We start from the raw sequence: 22138 nt of genomic DNA, 5'->3' as shown, positions 1-22138 counted from the left end.
AGGAGGAGAGAAGCCCAGACTCAGAGTCTTCAGCTCTCTCATCATCCAAGGTCTCATCAGCCTGGGCTGCTGGTCCCAGAGGAAAACTTGACCTAGGTTTGATCTTGAAGACCCAGAAGCCTGCCCCTCCAGCACCCCCATGAGGAAAGAGAGTGACAGCCTGCAAGAAGGAAGTAGCCAGGATTAACTCCAGGCTCAGAGCCCACAGCCTGTGCTCTTAGACAAGGCTTGGCTTGGGCTCCGTGGCTGAGGGCGTCCCCCCCACTAAAGGTCCCCCAACCCACCCCCAGGCCTCCTCTCTTCTACCTCAGCAAACAACACCAGGGCTACAAAAAAGGCGAACCGGACTTTATTATAAAGTTGGTTACAAAGTCAACACAGCACCACAAGTTTCACTGCATATGGAGGCCCTGGGGGCCGACAAAGCAGCCAGGGGATCCCTGCCTGCTTGTATACGCACACACACACATACACGCACACACGTGTGCACACACATGTGTGCACACATACACACACACGGCGTGACGACAGATCTGTCTTCCTTCATCGGAAAGAAACGATAAGAGTCGCTTCACGCCCCCCACCCCAGGCGCAGGGCGCAAAAGTCACAGGAAAAGCCGCGGTAGGCGGCCAAGTTCATAGGAATTGAAATCCTGTTACTGGAGTGTAGACAATTCTACGTGAGTGTCAAGAGCCCCCATGGGGCGCTGGCTAGCCCAGGGTCCGGCCTTTTCCCCCACAGAAACCCAGGGGCCCGTATGGCCCCTGAGAGTGGAGAATTCCCCCCAGGCCCCTTGGGCAGCATGGAAGGGAAGCTGTGACTCCCCCATTCTCTGTATGGAATCCCATTCAAGGAAACTCACTACGAGTGAATACAGATTGAGATGGAAACTAGGATTGCTCAAAGTCTCTTGATTCTAAAAATAATTCCCCTTCCCTTTCTTCCCACCACCCTTCCTCCCCCCTTCCCATCCTTCAGAGTGAGAGGGATCTGACACATCCCCTCCAAGCCCTGAAGGATCCCACTAAAGTTCCCAGGGTGGTGGAGAACATCTCCACTCCATGATGACAATATGCCATACTCAACAACGTTAAGTCACAGACTTATTCAGAACGTTGGTTCCCCTCCACTTCCATCTGAGGAAAGAGAAAACAAAGGAAACGGTTAGAGAAGCCTCGGTCAGGCCACAGAATTGATCCCTCCCCTCCTTGCAAGCAGGGCTGCTGGGCACATGGAAGACTCCATCACAGGAATAAATGGCATGAACTGAATTTAGACTTGGATTCTGGGAAAGGGTCTGAGCTAATAAGGCTGGCATGAAATGTGGAAATCTCATTCTGTCAGTGCCTTTTCTATTTTATTCCTGATGGAAAAATACTGGACTAGGAGTCAGGAGACCCCCTCACCCCATTCCAGCCCCCCACCTAACCAACACACACAGAGAGAGGTTCTACTCCCAGGGCCAGTACTAATGAGTTCTGTTAGTTTGGGACAAGTCAATTAGCCTCAGTTTCCTCATCTATGGATTGGACTCTTCCCTCCCTCTTCAGGTTCTTAGGAGGTCAGGGGGTAGGGTGGCATTCTTTTTGTCAAGCTCACCGTCATGGAAGCTGTCTTGAACATGACTCTGGAGTTGATACAACTCATCGGTACATCCATCACAGGGGAACGCTGAGACACCTGTCTCAAAGTCGGTTTCGTATGTGGCCAGGTCCTCCAGGAAGCTGTGATCTTCTGGGGACAGGTCGGTGCAGGGCGACGGGGCTCCCCCTGGGCCTGAAGTTCCAGGACCCCCTGGTCCCCAATCCCCCTGGGGTGTTGGGGTGGAGAGGCCCATGAAGATGTCTTCCACAGACTTCTCTTCCAGGAATTGGTCCTCAGGGGCATCTAAGAATGCCAATTCCTGACTTTTCCAAGATTTAAGGTCCAGACTGAATAGAGGGGGACCAGCCCCCGGGAAGGAAAGACTTTGGCCTAGGGGTTCAAGTCCCTCTGTTCCAGGCTCTGCTGGGAAAGGGCAATCCATTCCGTGGGCCAGCTGGCTGATTTGCTGGATAAGTCGGTCTATCTCACTTCTCTCCTTTTCTGAGTAATGGAAGAAACTCTGTTTGACTGGGGAGGCCTCTGGGGTAAGCAAGCCATCAGGCATGAGGGGCACATCTACCGAGAGTGGCCCCCGGAGCTGGGCCAGAGCAAGGAGTGTGCAGTCCCCATTACCAGGACTGTTAGGGCTGGGAGGCAACTTCTCATAGAGAAAACCACAGCCACTTTGGGGGAAGTGAGGCTTGGTGGGGTCAGGGCTCAGTGGGTCTGTGAAGGTCCGGCTGGGGCTGGCCAGATGAGTTGGGAAAGCTGTACTGGGTGGGGTCAGTTGTTCTTGGACAGGGCTGGCCAACTGCTCCTGGAAGGTGGCAGTGTTGGGCATCAACTGCTCTTGAAAAGTCGTGGTACAGGGAGTCAGCTGGTCTTCATAGGTCTGAGCTGTGGTATCAGTCAACTGGCCTTGAATGGGGCTAGTCAACTCAGGAAAGGTGGCACTGCTGGGGGTCAGCTGATCAGGGAAGATGGAGGTGCTGGGAGTCAGCTGATCTTGTATGGAGCTGGAAGGGGTGGAGAGGTGGGTCTGGAACGGCTCTTGCAGGCTGAAGAGGAAGGCACACGCCCCTGGCTGGTGAGGTGTGTATGGTGGGGTGCACACAAAATCCTTGCACAGATCTCCTTGGAATGTAGGCGCAGGGCCTGTGGGGAATGCCAAGTAATTGAAATCCATCTCCTTGGGAGGCTGAGGCAGCTGCTCTCCAGAGGAAACAGATGCCACTTCTGGGCCAGTGGGGAAATTGGTGTTTCTGGGACCCCCAAAGCCTGCAGTGAAGGTCGGGTCAGGGCTTGCACACTGGGCTGGGGAGAGGAGGCTTTCTGAGAAGGTGGCTGGTGCAGTTGAGGTGCCCAGAACATAAGCCAGGTGAGCATCTTCAGAACTGAGTTGCTGGCGGAGACACCAGGCTTCTGAGTCACTAGGTAGGAAGAAAAGAGAACCTTAGAGTGAGATGCCTGGTTCCCTTGTCCAAGAACCCAATCAACTCTGCAGTCTATCCCCTTCCTGAATCTTGGACTTCAACTCACCTGATTGGGTAGTTGTTGGCAGTGATGGGGCCATCAGAACCCTCAGGATGCATCAGGGAGTATATCCATACCCAGCCTCCAGCCTTGGCCTGCAGCCTCACCACCATTTCTGCCTGAGCATCACCACTGTCAGCCACTAGGGAAGAAGAGGGGATGGAAGGTTAGCCCAGTGCCCACTGGCCACCACCACTACCAACACCCTAACAGCCCACCTCTTACCTGGTTTGATTTACCCTAGTCTTCACCAGGGAGTTGCATTCAACTCCCTCCCCTACATATACACTGTTCCTGGAATTCTAACTGATATAATCTTTCATCCCAATCCTATCACAAACCTGCCCCTGTATAGGTTCATGGGATCATAGATTTAGAGCCAGAAGGGACCTTAGCAGTCATCTAATCGAGTCCTCATTTTGCATATGAGGAAACTGAGACCCAGAGAGGTCAGCTGACTTGCCAAAGTCACTTAAGTAGCAGGTGGTAGACCTCGGTCTAAAGTCCTATCTTCTGATTCCAAATTCAGCACCCTCTCCACTGCACCATGCTGCCTTTCTTTGAAGGCTTTCATGATAAAACACATCAGTACCAGTGGCCTTCCACCTCTGGGTTTTCTTCTCCCCAGATCATTCCTAGCTCTGCCTCCCTCTTGTTTCTGCTCCTGCCCCATGGATGCACTAGGACACTCACGCAGGCGGTAGTGCTGGGCCGAAGCATGGGCCAGGTCCTCAGGGTGCAGAAGTCCATACCATGATTTACAGACCAGCTCGCTGCGCTCAAAGCCCAGGTAGACTAGGACACTAGGAGGGGCGAAGGCAGGAGGTCAGCTTTCTGCTATCCCATCCTGATATCCAAGCATCCTGTACCCTGGAACCCCAGCTTACTCCCTCCCAGACACCAACTCTTTTTGCTACACCCCAGCCCTCCTATTCCTTCAAGCCCCTGACTCTCCCATGATTCTTGGAAGCGAAATATGCCATCCCCAGTAGCAGAAAGCTCTGTCTTTCTCCTCATGGCCCAGGCACTCGAAACTCACCTCTCAGAGACATCCAGCAGGGCAAGGTCCTTGGCATGACGGCTCTGAAACACAGCCAAGAAGATCGAGGCCAGACCAGGGCCACAGCCCGGTCCAGACCGAGCTCGAGGATCAAGTGGGGCACAGAAGGCTGTGAAGACAGGATTCCCTGCCCAGTAGGCTCCAGGGGGGTGCGGGTGAAAGCGGCCACGGATGAGCACGAGCTTGTTGCCTGCACTCTGGCGCCTCAGGGACTTGGAAGTATTGAATCGGCATCGGAAAAGGCGATCTGAATGGAAAGAGAAGGGAGTCAATGAATGGGTGAATGGATGACAATTGTAGAGAGAAAAAGACTAAGAAAGAAGACTTGTCCAATGCAAGAGAAGGCAAAGAAGAGGGAAGGAAGCAAAGTACTCACCAGTGTCAGGCATAGAGGGCAGAGTCAGCTGCTGACGGACAGTGAGGTGGTCAGCGGGATCAATAATATCATAGATGCTGTCACCCTGGGCAACCAGATCCACCTGGGGAGGAGGAAAAAGGGTAAAGAAAGGATCATCAGTGAATGAAGGAAAAATCCAACCATGTACAGCATCTACTCAATGTATCTAGTAGCCTCAGTTCCTTAGTGGTGACCCTAGATAGCTTTGGTTTCACAGTTCCTTAAGCCCTGGTATTCAACACTGTCCTGTCCCATGGGATGCACGTAATTACCATGGGGACAATCTCAGGATGGAGTAGGAGCATACAACTAGAAAAGACATGCAGGATCATCTAGTCCAAGCCTTCATGGCAAAGGTGTAGAGATCATGGCCCAGGGAGGGGAAGTGACTATTGAAAGTCAAAGCACTGGTTATGTGACCAGCTATGGCAAAGACCTGTGACTAGACCCCAGTTTCATGCTCTCTCAACTATATTATTCTATTTCCCAACTAGGAGGGAGGGAGGAATGGGGAGGGGGGATGTTTTCAGGACCCTCAGAAAACCTCTGAATATTAAAATTGGACCTTCAGTTGCTTCCCTGCCCCAGCTATTCTAAGCATCCTTAAGACTGGGAAGAACTTTCCTGGTTGGATCTACTTGTGCCCTGGTCAGTTTCCATCACAAGAAGTCACTCACCATGGAATGGCCCAAGTGCTCGCTCACGTTGTCGGACAGATAGAGAAGCTTTCCTTCAGCTGTAAACATGAGCAGGAACCCGGGCAGCGCCGCCACTATGTCTTCCAGCTCCTGCGCTGAAAGCAGCCCAGCTGGACCAGTCAGAGGGGCGCCTGATGGGAGAGAGAAACGGGGTGGATCAAGAGGGACGCTCCAGAAGAGAGAATGTTATATGGAGGGAGAAGCAAGGAGTTGATCTTCAGGAATCCAGGGATCCCAGTGGATCAGCCCCACGAATAGCGCCCACCTGTTGACCCCGCTCCCCGATCTCCTGGCCGAGGGACCTGTTGATTGGATTTTTTAATGCCCTAGCGATGGAAAGCACGCTGACCACAGTAAGATTAAGGACCATGGACAGCACCCGCAACCAAGTCTCAGCTTCAGCACCGCAGATCCCAAAGACCGATGCTCTATCGGCGGCGTCAGAACCTCGGACAGAGCCTCAGGTTCCAAGCCGCTCTATCTGCCTGCGCTTCCCTGCAAAAGGGATCTCCTAACGGGATGCGCCCTGGGGGACTGGAGACTATTACCCTCGTGGAGCTTCCCTGTCCAGCGTGCTGACACTAAGGAAGGCACCCTGAGGTCTCGGGGAGCAAAGGAGAAGATCCCTTCCCTGTCCGGCTCCTTTTCCAGCCTGGGAATGATCCCTGGAGTTCTAGCCCCGGGACTCCCAGCAGGGTCTCTGTCAACCCGGTCCGCTCACCTCCGGCAAAGAAGACTCCCTTGCGGGTGTAGATGCAGGCTAGCGACATGATGTGCAGGTAAGACAGCCGCACCTTGTCCGCTTCGGCCAGCGGCAGCAGCTCCTTGAGGCTCCGGATCTCGGCGTTGATCTGGTCCCGCCGCGCCTTAGAAGCGCCCTTGGTGGAGCGGTACATGGCTGTTGGCGGCGGAGCTCGCGCCCGGGCGCCTTGGACACCTGGGTACCCTCCCCGACGCGCCTTCTTCGGCTTCTTCCTCCTCTCTCTCCCCCGTCTCTCTCGGTCTCTCTCTCTCTCTCCCTCTCTCGGGCTCCGACTGGCAGCTCTGCCCCCCTCGCCCGGCTTGCTTCGCTTTATATAGCCCCAGTCGAGCGTGGGGGGCGCGATTCAGGGACGGGGAGGGGGGGCGGGGGGAGCGGTGGGCCGGGCCAAGCGGGCTGCACGGGGAGCTGCCGGCTGGGGGGGCCCCCCGCTCCTCCTCCCTCCCCAGCCTCCGACGTCATCCGCATGACGTAGAACGAGAGAGGGAGGGGGAACTGCGGGGTGGGGGGTGCAGGGGGAGAAGAGAAGCAAAGGAGGGGGCCGAGCCTGGAGGGGATGGAGCCAAGGCGCAGCGCCGCCTTGCAGGAAGAAAGCTAGGGGTTCTAGAGTGCAAGGGCCTGCGGGAAGCTGCAGAAGGGCCCTTCTGGAAGTTGGGAGGGCCCCCCTCGATTCCCTGTCCTTCCCCCGCATCCCAGCACCTGATTCTGATTCCACGTCCCCAGCCCAGAGTTCGACTGCTCTCTGCTATATGGGCCAGGGTCCTGCCTTCTGGGAGAGCCTAAAGTCTGCACAACGGCCCCATAGCCCCCGCCTAGCCCCAAGTATTCTCCTGAGAGGGGAAGGGGATAGGGGAAGGAGGAGGGGTCTTGGTTGGCCAGAGCAGGAATTCCCACCGGCTCTCTGGGGCCCCCTGGAGTCCACTTTTCAAAGCCCCCGTCCCTACTCCCTAGGCTCCGCCCCATGGGACCAATAGACTGATTGACTGACTGATGGGGGATGTTTTTTTGCACCTTTTTTCCCCCGTCTTTCCTTCTCTGACCCCCAGAATACAGAGGGTCCCTGGTGGTGTGGAGGGGAGAAGGGAACTGAGGCACAAGGAAAGAAACCCTCGAGATTCAGAACTGGGACCCAGGTATCTCTGCACCCAGCCCGTGCTGGTCCCTCCTCCCCTACCCGGAGGGATCCCCCCTTCCCCCAGCTTCAGTCTTGGCTTCTCTGCGCTCTTCTCCTTCCCTCCCTCACCCTCCCCTTGCCTCACCGGGCCGGGGGCGGGGGGCGGGGGCGGGGCTGGGGGAATCCCAACTCCATATTAGGGCAGGAAACCTCCTGGCGCGGCCGGCTGGGCGGGGCCTCTGTGCTTCAGCTCTCTGCTTTTAAAGGCTCCCCGCCCCCTTTCCCTAACGGCCGGGCCTCTGGGGGCGAGACTCAAAGAAAGAGCCCCTGTTCTCCCTGGGCGCGCTCCCTGCTCTTAGCTAGCCCCACTACTCTCTGTTTGTCTGGTTGGCTGTCTTCCATCCCGCCCCCCACCCTCAGCCTTTTCCCCAGTCTCTGTTTTTCAGTCTCCAAATCTCTTCTAGTCTCTTCTTCTTGGCCTCTTTGGGTCTCTGAGTCTGTCTCTGCCTTCACTTTCCATTTCTTTCTCAAATCCCCCCCCCACACACACATTTTTAATGTCTCTGTCTCTCATGAGAGATATTCAGTCTCTCCTTTCGGTCTTTTCTCGCTCTCTTTCTGTGTATTACTTGGTATCTCTGTCACATTCTTTGTCTCTCCTGACTTTTTATCTCTCACTCTCTTTTACTTTCTGTTTGTCTGGGTCTATAGCTCTGCTTCACTCTCTGTATCTTTGTCTCCATCTCTGTCCCTCCCTGTATGACCCTCTCTCAGGTGGAGGAGAATGAGGTAGACCACACTATCTCCTACTCAGGTGAAACTGATCCTCTCCCCGGGGGCCTGGGAAGGTGAAGGTGTAGGGCCTCCTAGATTTAAAAGAGAGGAGGCTAGGATGCTGAATAACTGGACCCTCTTCCTGGGAAGCTGGAGTTCCAGGCTGGGAGAGGAGTCCATTCAGGAAGGAGCCAGACAGGGAAGGAAGGTATCCTTTGGATCTCTGAGGGGAATGGTGGTGAAATATAAACTCTGATGTTTGATGAAGACCAAATGGAACAGACTGTGAATTGGACATCTGATTATGAAAACAGGAATTTGGGGGGTGGGATGGGGCAAGAGTGCTGTTCAGTACTGCCTGTAGGAAGAATATATATTGAGGGGGGGTTGTACACAGAAGCAAGGACCATGTATAGATAAATCTAAGGAACTCTAGTTTCAAAGAAAAGTTTCTTATACCTTTCTGTGTTTTAGCGGAGGACCTCATAGGCACATCCTTCCCTCCTCCCTCTCCAATGGTGCTGTCAAGAGGTGGAGGGCCACAGGGGTAGGTAGGTGTGATACTTCTATCTCTTTGTCTCTATCTTTTTGTCTCTGTGGTTGGATGGAAGATGGGAAGCTCATTGTAAATGTGATGTCTCTATATCCATCTCCCCATGATCCCAAACTATATTTGCCACCTCTTTATCCCTGTCTCTCTGTATGACCTCTGTCTCAGTCTCTTCTCTCAACTGATGTCACTGTCCCCTTTTCCTCCTACCCTCCCATCCAGATGTGCATGAAAACATGATGGGAGAAGTGGAGGACAATCTAGGCTTGTTTCACAGTGGGGGAAAATGTTCCTCTTTCCCCCAAGAGTCTAGTTAGTGTTATTTGTCAGGATCACGGAGGGAGACTTGTTGTCACTGTCCGTGGTGCTGAAGATCCCTCAGCTCTATTTGAAGAAACCGGACTAAATAGTCAGTCAGCTCCAGGACCTGCTAACCCAAGTAAGGGTCCCTGTGTATGTGTCTATGTCTGTGTCTGTCCATTTGGATTTATTTGTCTGTATTTATGTACTTGTTGTTTGCCTGTCTATCTGTGCAGCTCCCTCTCCTGGCTGCCCCCATTCAAGTCTTCTGCCTCTGCCTCCTTCCCCCATACCACCTTGTAAACACTAGGAAATCCACCACCTTCAGGGAATCTCCCTCTGCAGCCTGTCAAATGTCTACTGGGGACTGGGGGGGCAGGATATCTGGATTCTGGAAGGGAAGTAAGAATGGATGAAGAGAGAACTGAGGTCCAGGGGAGCAGTTACTGAGATTCTGGAAGGAGAGTGGGATTAAGACAGTTAGGATGTCTGGGATCTGGGAGGGCAATAGGTCCTGAAAGAGGATGTGTGTGTGTGTGTGTGTGTGTGTGTGTGTGTGTGTGTGTGTGTGTGTGTGTGTGTGTGTGTGTTGGGGGGAGTGGTAGAATCAACCTAGTCTACTTTAGTTCAAGGCAAGAAGATCTAGTTACCCCAAGCTCCCTTCTTCCCAGGCCAGTCCCCAGCCCCCTGGCCTCCCACCTTCATGTAGTTATTTTTAACTTCTCAGAACCAAAAATAACCTGGAAGCAGCTTCAGGCCGTGGGAGAGGAGCTATTTATATCACCAGTGACGGTTCAGAAATAGCAGGCAGGAGGAGGGGGGCGGCTGGCACCGCTAGAGAGCTCCTGGCCGGGGCTAAAAATACTGTCGCAGTGAGTCATCCTGGCCCCAGCTGAGTCACCCCCGTTCCTGGGCTGGGAGGGAGAGTGCTGGATGGACTGAGGAATGAAAGGCTTTGGTCTATGCGAACTAAGGAACTAGGGACCCCAGTTTTCCTGAAAAAAGAGGAGTTAGGGGCTAGGCAAGGAAACTCTTAGGATAAGGGGGCAGGGAACAAGTAAAATGAGATGGCAGAAGGAAAGAAGGCTCAGTGCTTGAGATTTATACACAAATAACATGCACAAACAAACACAAACACATTTGCACATATTCATGAAGCCTTTTAGTGTTGGGATGGGGGGTGTTTATATATGCAGTGGTTATATGGGAGTGGGGCTAGGGCAGCATATATGTGAATGTGTGGCTAACTGTGTATGTAGCTGCCTTTGTGTGTCTGTGTGTGTTTATATGTGGATCTGTGTGTGCATCCATGTATGTGAATCTATGTGCATCTATATCTGTGTGCATCTGTTTGTGTCTATCTTTGTGGGGGGTCTGCGTTGATTTATATGCATGTGTATGTATAGAATTCTGTCCATATTTGTCTGTCTGTGTTTATGTGTATATGTCTATCTGGGTCTGCATATGGGTCTGTCTCTGCCTGTCTGCATCTATCTGTGTGGGGAACTGTCTGTGTGTATCTCTCTGCATTTGTCTATGTCTGTGTATTTGAGTATGTCTGTCTGTCTGTGTGTGTCAGTATGACTGTGTGTAAAAAGCTATGTGTGCCCTTGCAGTTCCCAGACCAATTCATTTTGCTCTCTCTGGCTCAGTCTCCTGTGTTGCCTGATTACCCTCCTGCACCCCAGGCCTTCAACCCTTCAATGCGCTAACCCTTCCCTGGCCTCACTCACCCCCCATCCCATTTCCACAATTAGTTTCCAAATCTCTGGGAAGCACCCCTCCCCAATGCATGCACTCCTTTAGGGGGAGGGTGAGCCTTCCATACTAGGAAAGGGGGCTTCCCTTCCTCCTGGAGCCATCCTGAATCTTCCCTGGCCTGGGGGAGTGAGTGGTTTTCCACCGCTCCATATTTGGGGTGCTGCAGGGAGAGGAGGGGTTTCTTTAGATCTAAAAAAATCTGTGGAGTGTGCACACACATACACACACACATACACAAAACCAAGAGAGAGAAAGAGAAAAAAATATCAAGGTCCCTTCTTTACGGAGCTGAGCTCTCGCATCTGTTGCCATGGCAACCCGCCCACTCCTTCCCCGAAAATTCACCAAGAAGAGATGATGGAATCAGGGAGGGATTGGCTGATTTCTTCCTTTAGGATTTTTTTCCCGAAAAAGGGCTTTTTATAGCAAGAACAGGCCATACAGTCCCTGGCTCCTGCCTTGAATGGTTTTAGAGGGTTCCTGGGGGAACACCCCGCCTTCTCACTGGCCACCTTATTGGGAAGGAGGGAAGAGTAGAGGCCAATCTCTTTCACGGGCTTTGGTGAGGCAGACCCTCTCTGGAGAGAAATGGAGGTCGGATGATAATCTTTTTCTCTAGAGAGTTATGGTCTGGCTGTGGAAGCTTCAGGGCTTCCTGGAGTCTTGAAGAGTCAAAACATCTCTAGGGAAGTATTAGAATACTTCAACTGTCAACTTGGACAGATATGCCCATTCTAGATGGAGGTTTAACCTCCTGACATCCTTTGGCATTATAGATAAATTGAACAGAAGTCCAAGAATCTCATCTCAGACTGAGATTTGAGATAGACTTGTCAGGTCAGATGGTGGACCAGAAGGCTCCAGAGAGATCCTCCATACCTTGAGCTAACTGCAAATTATGCTGGGGTAGAGGCAGAAGGTCTACTGACTTCTAGACTACTAGCTTTGTGGTTCAACTCAAGATCCAAGGAAGCTCCGAATGTAGGTGACAGCTCTAGAGAGAACCCAAGCTAACCCCAATACCCAGAAAGCTCTAGACCAAGGTTGGCAGGAAGCCACTGAATCCACATCACTTTCAAGTGTGAGCTCAGCTTTTCCTGCCAAATGCTTTGATGGCTCTAAATCCCTGGTTTGCTCCTGGTCTTGGCTCACTATAGAAATGGGATCACCCTGGACTGGAACCCAGAGATTCATACTGTAGTTCTGTCCACAAATAGCCAACTGGACAGATTCATCACTGAAGGGTATGCTAGGGTAGAGACAGCTTCTGAGTCTGGGTAGCTTTCAAGATATAGTCTGGGTAGCTTTTATCAACTATAGAGATGACGATAGCTGGGAAAATACAGTGACTCCAGTGATTAGCTATCTCTGCCCAGAATATGGAAACCAGGTGGATATGGGTCAGTTTATCTTTTATCTTTTATCAAAATTTGTATTAATGGAAAGAGCAGTGTGTAGGAGACCTGAATTTTGGTCCTAACAGCCATTAACTTACCATGGAACCTTAGGAAGACATTGTTGCTCTTGGGGTTTTGTATTTCCTGCTCTGTAAAATAGGGAGGTTGGACTGTATAATGTCTTTCAGCTTTAACAGTCTATGCTACTTGTTCTAAGATGCCTCATACTCTGTGTTCTAAGACTCCTTCCACTCTGCTATGATCTAAAGTCCCTCCCAGCTCTGATAGTCTATGTTCTAAGTTTTGTTCTAGATGTAGGATTCTATATTTTGTGTCCCTACAGAAGTCCAGGAATCTCAGCTCAGACTGAGATTTGAGATAAGACTTGTCAGGTCAGATAGTGGACAACAAGGCTCCACAAAGATCCTCCATACCTTGAGCTAACTATGAATTATGCTGGGGTAGATGCACATTCTATGCTCTACGTTCTAAGGTACCCTCTATATCTGAAAGTTTACACAGTGTTCTCAGACTCCTTCCAGCTCTGGCATTTAATGTTTTAAGGCCCTTCCCAACTCTAACAATTTTTATTATGTGTCCCTTCCATCTCTAGTGTGCTATGTTCTAAGTTCTAAGGACTTTTCCCATGCTAAAGTTGTATAAGCTGTCCTCTATAATTTGTCAAATGGGAATTTCTTGTCTCTTTCTCTTCAGGCATAGAAGGGCATTGTCTATTGATGTATGCTTTGGTTGTAGGCAGACCATACCTTTCCTCAGCTTCCTTCCTCTGATTGAATTCTGGGTGAGGAAAAGATGACCTCTAGGGTCCAGCACCTCTGAACCTTTTCTAAAGTTGAAGCCATGGAGAGGAGATAAACAGATATGAACACTCATTCTCCTCTGCCCCTTCTGCCGCACACAAAATGTGTAGAGGCCAGGGCCTTCAGAGGTGCAGGGAGATGCTCAGCAGCATCTCTCTGCAGGAGTATTTCCCCGCCTCCTGTTCCCATGGCAACATGCACAGGGTTGGCCAATGAACAGCCACTATACCCAGTCCCACCCCTCTAGAGGGAGGGAGATTTCTAGCTATCTTCTAGCCCATTACTTGGGGATTTGGGGTTGATTTCTAGATAAAAAAATTTTCCTCAAGAGAACGGTGTTAGGCAGATAACACCTACTGTGCCAGATCCCACGCTGGGTATCCCGGAAAAACCAAGGATGCAGAATATGAGGTCTTCTACCCTCAAAGAGCTTGTGGTCTAATTAGGGAGAGAATACAGGCATGCAAAAGGGTTTGACCAATACACGACCACTTCCTCCAACAGCTTCAGACACTGACAGGGTTGAGTTGGGTGGCTTTGATTGGGCAAGGCTTCCTGAGGTGAGCTTGGAGCTGGATTCCAAAGGAGGAAGAGGTGGTCAGTTAGTGGATTAGGGAAGAGAAAGGACTTTCTGGGTTTGGGAAATGGTGCATGTGCAAAAGATGACACAACCACACCCTGGAAATGTAGTCTAACCCCCTTGTTTTCAGATGAGGCCTGAACAGGTAAGTAACTTGCAGAAAACCACATGACCAGGTCCTCAGACTCCAAACCCCACACTTTTCCCATTACTCCCATCTGACACAAGTCCCATAGAGAAGTTTCCCTAGACCCCCTTCCCATTCAAACAGGGGAGCAAGAATGAATCCAATGTGCGTTAAGTTCAAATAATTCTACCCGGCCCAGTGCCTAGAGGTTAGTTGAAGGAGGTGAGACTAAGAACTCTTTATATAATATGTGTTTCTAAGGGTCAGATTTTATCATGCCAAGACTTAGGACTTTGAGAGACCAGAAGAAAGCAATTTAGAGGAGGCTTCCTGGAGAAATGAGGAGCCAGTTAACACACAAAGTAGTGACGTAGGATGTAGAAGCTTCCTCCCCACAACAACTGAGGCTGTAGTAAGAGGCCTAGGGGGAGGCAGAAGGGAATGTGTTGGAATAGTGCATACACTGTAAGACAATCGATATGTGGACTGCTTTGGCTCAGGGGCTTCTGTTTCCTCTTTCTTGTGAAATCTCTCTTACAAGGCATGGTTATTATTGGAAAGGGGAGCCAGGAAGGAATATATTGAAAAATGAAGGTAGTATAAAAACAAAGGATCTCAATGAAAATCAGATGTTAGAAATACATTGTCACATGTGTGGTCCTGTGTCCAGTTCTAAGCCCCACAGTTTAGGAAAGAGAGTGAGAAGCTGCCTTCATTCTGAAGGAAGGTAAATAGGACCAGGTGATGACTGGAGACCATATCATGAGGACTGGGCATGTTTATACAGTCTGGGAAGAAGGCGATTTGGGGGGTGGGGATGTGGCTGCTGTCTTCATGCAAATGACAGATCAGATTTGTTCTGCTTGGCCTCAAAGGGCAGAATCAGGAGAAATGGGGAGGGAGAGGAATAGAGCTGTAGACAGGCATACGGAGGCTGGATTCAGGAAAACCTTCCTACTAATGTAAACTGTTCTAAAGTACAATGGGCCAGCTCAAGAGGTGGGGAAGGAAGGAGATAAAGCAGAAGAGAGAAGAGAAAGAGAAGGAAGGCCTCACCACTGAAGATTTCAGGCAATGGTTAGGTAACCACTTGTCAGACATGTTCTAGAGGAGGGTTTTGGGGCAACCAAGGACTTTGTCACTCAGGGTCCATCAGAAACCAGGTCTGGATTCCTTATCTCACTGACTTCTTTCTTTGGTTTTGAGAATGACTTGGAGTAGATTTTGAATCTGGGGTGGGTGTGCAGCCCTGGATGCTGGGCTTCCAGCTTCCTGCTTCAACCAGACCTAGGTCAGTTGGAGAAATGGACTCTATGTAGCACAGCATGCACTTCCCTAGAGAGGAATCTTTCTCCCCAAACACAAACTGAGAAACAGGTACCAGGGCTCAAGGATGGTAGGAAATGAGATTAGGAGAACTCATGGCAGGCCACTGGGGCCATGGAGATAGCCAAAAGGTTTAAATGTTGAGAAGAACTAAAACTGGGTCATCTGTTCATTCATTCATTTATTCAACAATCTGGGCATTGATGACACAAAGGAACAACCAGAAATAATCCCCACCCTCAAAGAACTCACATTCTACTGAGGTAAGTATATAGTAGGCACACACAAAACAAATACCAAATAATACTGGAAGAGGGGAGGGGATCAGGAGATGCAAGTGAGCCTTGAAGGGAGGCAGAGATTCTAACATGGGTGGGGGGAGTAAAGAGGAAAGTGAATTTCAGTCTTGGGAAAAGCTTGTCCAAAGGCCTGGAGATGAGAGATGGTGGTATAGTGCTTCTGAGCTTGGACTGAGGAGATCAGGTAAGAATCCTGGTGGCAACACTTACCATAGCCCTGAGACCCTGGGCAACCACTTCCAGTTTCCTCATCTATGCAGTGGGGCTGATTATACTTGCTTTCCCAATTTTAAAGAGCTTGCTGCAGAAGTAGATCTTCTGGTGATGACGCCCAGTTTCTCTCCTTCTCCACCTTAGATGGCATGAGAGGACACAGGCTGAGATTTGTGGAGGAGGGATTGAGTTTGTGGAAGGAACCCCCTCCAGACTGCAAAGGCAGTAAACACTGGGCTGAGTTTCCTAGGGAAGCCGGGATGTCTCCAGTCTTTAAATAGGATCATGTAATCCCGCCTCCGCGCCCTTGCTCACGCTCTTTCCGTGTCTTTCCTCCCCCTCTTCACCTGTCAAAGTTCTACCCATTCTTTCTAGTCCACCTCCTCCATGAAACGTCCCCGAACCTCTGTCAGCTGAAACAACAGTCTTCCCCCAGAGTTCACGTGGGACCTCTTTCTGATCTGTCATGTTAGGCATTACAGCTATTTCTATTTGTGCTCAAGATGAAAGGATCAGAAATCCAGAATGAAAGGGGGTCTCAGAAGTCCTCTGGTCTAACCCTCCTCATTTTACAGAGGAGGAAACTGAGACCAAAAGAGCTCCAGTGACTTTGAATCTGGGGTGGGTGTGCAGCCCTGGATGCAGGGTCACATGGACATTAAGTGCAGTCAGAATTTGAATGTGGCTCTTGGCAACAAATCCAATGCCCTTCAAGAGGTACCATGCTGGGAGTTCTGTGAGGCAGGAACAAAGACTTACCTGAGCTTTGCATCTCACCAGTACTCAGTAGGATGCCTGTTTGACAAACATTCTGTTTAATTCTATTCAATATTTATTGATACCATGCACTATCAGGCTGAAGGGCTAAACTGGGAGTCACCTGAGGCCTCTCTTTCTAAGATAATCTTGTCATTTATTGACTCAGAAATTGGGGTAATTAGGGATGCTACACTTTAAACACAGAAATCCATCACTGTTAGCTGAGATATTGGTCAAGTCACTGCCTCCTCTCTGGGACTCAGTTTCTTCCTATGTAATCAGAGGGAATTGGATTGGATGACCTGTGGGTCCCTTCCCACTCTATAACCTAGAGTCCTTCAAAAGACAGCTTGGGGCTGCCTCCTACAGGAAGTCTATCTTGATCTCCAAGTGCCGAGGTTGGGGTTTGGGGTGGGGGAGCACCTGCTAACTTTCTTCTGAAATTATTCTATCTCCACTTCATGTTTACGCATTCAAATGCCAAGAGTACATGCCCCTTGAGGGAGAGGAGTTCTTTGGCCTTTTGTAGCTCCAGCACCCAACAATGTCTGGATCCTGGTGATTTGAATGTCAATGAATCCACTCTCCATCTGATGGGTTGGATGTGAAGGATCTCTTACCTCAATTGTTGTGGTTACATAGCTTCTTCAGACCAGACAACTGGTCCACCTGAACCCAAGATTCTCTGGAACAATGACCTAGAATGTCCCCCTTCCCTGAAATATTTCCCGGTTAGGTCTTGGGAATCTGAGATGTTCAAGAAGAGAGGCCTTGACTGTATTTGGACACCATGTAAATACAATGCCCGTATTTTGTAGATAAATATCTTACTGGTTTTTTTGTACAGCATTAACTCCTGAGGATCCCCAAGCAAGCTGCCCCAGTGACAGAAGAAGATGGGTGAGGGTGAGGGGCAGAGGAAAGCATGCTGGATTTGAGTTCAAGGCCTCAATTCACATCTTTGCTCTGTCACTTACCATCTGTGTTGCCTTGGGCAAGTTACTTAATTTATAAGCATTTACAAAGCACCTACTATGTGTCACAAACTGTGCTAGGCTCTGCAAATACAAAGACAAAAAACGAAACTGTTCTTGCCCTGAAGGATGTGAATGGGGGAAACAACAGGAATATCTACGATTTACAAATACAGCTACATGAAGAAATTTCCTTTGTCTGTAAAATGAAGGAGTTGGCTCTAAGTCTATGATTCTGAGACCAATAGTAACAGTCTACACCTGTCATCCCCTCTGGTTGTTGAGTCATTTCAGCCATGTCTGACTCTTTGTGACCCCATTTGGGGTTTTCTTGGCAAAGATACTGGAGTGGTTGGCCATTTCCCTCTTCAGCTCATTTTACAGATGAAGAAACTGAGGCAAATAGGATTTAAGTGACTTGCCCAGGTTCACACAGCAATAAGTGTCTGAGGCTGGATTTGGACCCAGGTCCTCTAGACTCTAGGGCTCTAGTCAGGAAGACCTGAATTCAAATATAACCTCAGGAACTTACTAGCTGTGTGACCCTGGACAAGTCACTTAACCCCTATCTCCCTCAGTTTCCCTATTACTAAAAAGGGAAATAAAAACAGCACCTGCCCCCAACATTGTTGAGAGGATGAAGTGAGACAATGTTTGTAAAGTGCTTTACAAACCCTAAATTCTAGTTGTAGCTGTTATCTGGCACAGAATATGTGCTCCATAAATGCTTGCTGATTAACAAAAAAACTGATGAGGTGAATACTGGTGTATAAATGGGGCCCTTCCCCTTCCACACAGGTTATATGCCCAGCAGTAAGATCCCTGGGTATGGTGACTCAACTTCCATATTTCTCAGAGATGATCAACCACTGAGTAATTGGTTCACAGAAAATCACTCAAATTGCCATGTGTAAGTCATCATCCTGTCTTTGATTTGCTTGTCTCTTTCTCTTCCCCTACCACCACCAGGTCCCTTGTTTGCAATGAGAACCGAACACATCCACATGCAGGTTCCAGGACCCCACCTCAGAAGGCTGAATTCAAAATGGCCCCCTGGGATGGCCTGAACTTAGGGACTTTTTTCTCTTCAATGTGTTTGGTATCAGGCAATATCCCTGGCCTTGAGAGCTGTCCAAAGTGGGATGAGCTGCCTGGGGCAGTTCCATTGGAAGGCTCCCAGCAGGGGATGGACAACAGGTGTTTGGAGGCTGGCTGGTAGCTGCTGAGACCCCTGCCAATTCCAGCTGAGCTTTTGGGATGCTTAAACATATTTCTTCTAAGTATAGGGAAGCAGCATCTCACTGTGATCTATCTGGCTTACTATTTGTTTGCAACAAACAAACAAAGGAGCTGAAGAAGACAGGAGAGAATGGAATCTGAGGAGCCTTCCTTTCCTCCTTTCCCTTCTCCTCTCAGTGCCTCAGGTTCCTTGATTACACAATGGAGGTGATCATACTTCTCAGGGAAGGTAACCTTAGATTACTATAGACATGCTGCATGATGGATGAGCCCTGTCATTTTGCTTGGGATAGCCTCCCATGCCAGGCCCTGTTGGACATATCTGTGTTAGGGTAAAGGAGGGAACCAGAGAGGTGGTATGACAGTGATGGCACCTGCGAGGGTGGTGGTGTCCTTCTTTGACCCAATGGTCCTGAGCACTGCCACCTAGTGGAGGATGTTCCCTACCCAAGTGAACATGCCACGGAGCAAAGCCCCAGTGGTCAAGGCTAGTTATCATTGACTTCAGAGGCTCTTCACTCTCCCATTCCCAATCTACCAAAAGTAGTCTGTGCCTCCACTTTATAGCCTTCCTCATCTCCAAGATGGTATGAATCCAACATCCCCTGCCCCTGAATGCACACCCACATCTACTGACCTCTTCTCCTCATACTAATTAAGCACAGATCAAACACCTACCATGGATAGAATATACTCAGGCTAGGATAAGTCTAATTTAATTCAAGAAACATTCACTATGTCCCTTCTATGTGCCAGAAACTGTCCTAGCCACTGGGGACACAAAACCCCAAAATAACAGTCCCTGGTCTCATGAAACTGATGGAAGTGATGTGCACACAGACTTAAGCTACAAGGGCCCTGCCAAGCCATTCAGACTACTCTCTTGAATTTCACAGATGAAGAAACTAAGACTCAGAAGTCCAATTGTTTATAAAATCAGGGATGGAGTAGAGATATGAACCCACATTGTTTGGGTCTAGAGCCAGGGCTAACTCCACTGCTTGAAATAAGGATAGATCTTATATGGAGAAATAAGGTAGTGATGCCTCACAATGACATTTGCCCTTCAGGGTACAGGGTAGATTTTGAAGCAACTAGGGTTCTTTCCTACTCTGAGGTTCTGGGATTGTGTAGGTTAGGGGCCAACAGATAGGAACTGAGGAAAGATGCAGCAGGTTGTTCTGGGAAAATCCAAGGAGGAAGGGATCATGGGAACTGTCCAGAGAAAACATGTCTGAGCTGAGCCTTTTAGGGAAGGGAAGTCTTCAGGAAGGCAGATATTGTAGCAATCATATCAAAAGAGTCTTAGAGGCAACTCTGCTCAGGGTCCTTTCCCCTCTAGGGAGGTCCAACTGTACTTCCTTCTTCATCTGTCTTTCTCTTCCTTCATCCATCTCTCTGTATCACGGGACCTTAACCTTTTTTGTGACCTGGAGTCCTTGGGCAGTGAATCTGGTAAAACCCAGAAACTCCTTCTCAGTGTACTGTTTTTAAAGGCATAAAATTTAAATTTAAATCCTAGGCAACTGGCTGGCACACTCAATAGAGTGCTGAACCTATAGTCACGAAGACATGCATTCAAATCCAGGTTCAGACACGTAGAGTAGTGAAACCCTGGGTTTCCTCATCTGTGAAATGGTGACAATAATAACGCCTACCTCTCAGGGTTGTTGTGAAGAGATCATATTTATAAAGCACTTTGCAAACCTTAAAGCACTGTGTAAGTGCTAGCTACAAAACAAAATACATGGAATTACAAAGAAAACAAAGCATGTTGCAATGCGGTTAGCGAATATGTAAAGAAACAAGTTCACAGACCCCAGATCAGGAGCTCTTGCTCCAGAGCAGGAGGGCAGCAGAAGGAGCCCTAAAATGGGAAACAGTGGATCTGGCTTCCAGTCCTGGCTCTCCCTCTTAACTACCTTGGGCAAGTCACAGGGCTTATCTGAGCCTTGGTTTCCCTCTCTGTAAAATGGAGTAACCAATCATTTGCCAGGCTGATCTTTACAAGGCTGGTATGAGTTCAAAGGCGACACTGGGGAGCAAAGAATTTGCTACCCCAAATGGGTAGGATCTCACCACAGAGCTGCCACGATGTGGTAGCTGGAGATCCTTAGGGAGAAAACTAGTGGTAACATTCATAACTCCAGAATATACAATGCTTTAGTTAAGGCCTCAGGAGCACTTTTTCCCCCTCATCCTATGAGGTGGGTGTTTTTACTACACAGGAAAGGAAACTGAGGCTTAGTGCTGGGAAATACTGCACTGGTGTCCTGACTTGAAAGCCAGTATTCTCCCAGTCACAGCATCATAGGACAGATGTAGCTGGAAGGTGCTTTACCCTTCTTTTGGTGTCAGTGAAGAGTCAGAAGGCCAGGATTCTAATTCTGCCTCTGTGTTTGAGGCCTAGAACAAGTTCTTTCCTTCTCTGGTGCTCCATTTCCATACATGTAAAAGGGGGGGGGGGGAGGCTGGACTAATGTTCTCCAAAGTCCCTTCTAGCTCTATATATGAGCCCATGAAGCTCCAGAAAGAAGCCTGAGGGAGGGGCTCTAGAAAAGAATCCTGAGTTCTAGGTTGGGCTAGAGCAGCAGCAGGATGGCTGGGGGCCCTTCGGGTGAGGGGTTTGGTGGAGGCTGGGGGCTGGAGCAGTTGGGCCCAGGGTTCTCTCCTCACCTGCTGGGGCGCTTTGGCTTCGTCCACAAGAGGATCTCCAAGAGCACTAAGGGTCCTCTTCTGATTCCTCAAGTGCCTCGGGAGCTAAGAACCTGGGGAGCCCAGGCTGGGGAGGGGAGGGGGCTGCGCAAGGAGCGGAGCACTTGCCTCCGGCAGGAGGATACCCAAGCTCACTAGCGCTCCTCTCCGCTTGCCTTGCATGGCCAAGGCCCCAGAGCCAGAGAGGGCGGGGAAGTCGAGGCCCGTTGCCTTTAAAAGGCGGCAGCAGCGGCGCGCTCCCAGGCTGGGCTGCGACTTCGCTTCCAAAATAGGCAAGAGCTGGGAGTCGGCGCGCCCGCAGGAGGAGGGAGAGAGGAGGGAGGAGCGTGACGTCACTGGGACCCCCTCCCCCGCCCTCCGTGATCAGGGATGGGAGGAGAGTGGAGCGAAGGGCGGGCGCCGCAGAGAAAGGGGGGAGGCGGGCAGCAGGAGCTCTGGGAGAGACCTGGGGACATGGAGCCTAGAATGTCAGGGCAAGGAAGGACCTGGGGAAATGGAGCTTGGAATGTCAGCGCTAGGAGAGAACAGGGAACGTAGGCAGAATTCTAGAACTGAGAACAGAGAACGTTAAAAGACCAGGGCTAGAAGGGATCTTACCTAATCCAATAACCGGGCCTCTCGTTTTAGAGGTGAACCTAGCCTGAAGATGCCCATGGAGACAGGTCGCTGAAGCCGGCACAGGCAGCTGAGGTCCCACCTCCTCAAACCAGGGAAGGAAAGAATGGGCATTAAAGGAATGAGTCTCCTGGCTGAGAACCTAGTCCGGAGAGTTTAGGGGTCCAATGATCATTTCTCTGTACGTACGTGATTCCCGAATTTCTACAGCCAGCTCTTGTCTCTCTAGTCCCACATCACCACCTGCCTCTTGGACATTTCCAGTTGACAGGCGGTAGGCATCTCAAACTCAATGGTGTCCAAAACAAAAAACTCTCAGGGTAATGGTGTTCAAGTCCAGAAAGTAGGATACACAACCAAGAGTGGAATAAAAGTTGATTAGTCCAGGCTCCTCTCCAAAATGGAGAACCCAGGGGGAACTTGCCAGTGGGGTCAGAGAGCTGACATAGCAGTTGGATGTCCCAGGATGAAGAGGCCCCTCTCCAAAATGGAGGTTTTTCATGGTTCTCTTCCAGTTGCTAAGACCTACCCCCCTCAACCT

General features: G+C 50.0%; 1 protein-coding gene across 1 annotated transcript; it reads right to left on the bottom strand.

The window, feature by feature from the left end:
* Nucleotides 1-1043: 1043 nt before the first annotated feature.
* Nucleotides 1044-6329, bottom strand: NPAS4 (neuronal PAS domain protein 4). The gene is made up of 8 exons (XM_072638298.1): nucleotides 5995-6329; nucleotides 5253-5404; nucleotides 4555-4657; nucleotides 4158-4425; nucleotides 3812-3921; nucleotides 3125-3260; nucleotides 1601-3015; nucleotides 1044-1137 (listed from the first exon to the last, which is right to left on the bottom strand). Exons 1-8 carry the CDS (start codon nucleotides 6167-6169, stop codon nucleotides 1109-1111), a joined length of 2388 nt encoding a protein of 795 aa, XP_072494399.1. The 5' UTR covers nucleotides 6170-6329; the 3' UTR covers nucleotides 1044-1108.
* Nucleotides 6330-22138: the final 15809 nt, after the last annotated feature.

The sequence above is a fragment of the Notamacropus eugenii genome, chromosome 2 (genome assembly GCF_028372415.1).
Source record: "Notamacropus eugenii isolate mMacEug1 chromosome 2, mMacEug1.pri_v2, whole genome shotgun sequence".
NCBI classification, from domain to species: domain Eukaryota; kingdom Metazoa; phylum Chordata; class Mammalia; order Diprotodontia; family Macropodidae; genus Notamacropus; species Notamacropus eugenii.
The sequence above is the reverse complement of the archived record's forward strand: the minus strand, read 5'-3'. Positions and strand labels throughout refer to the sequence as shown.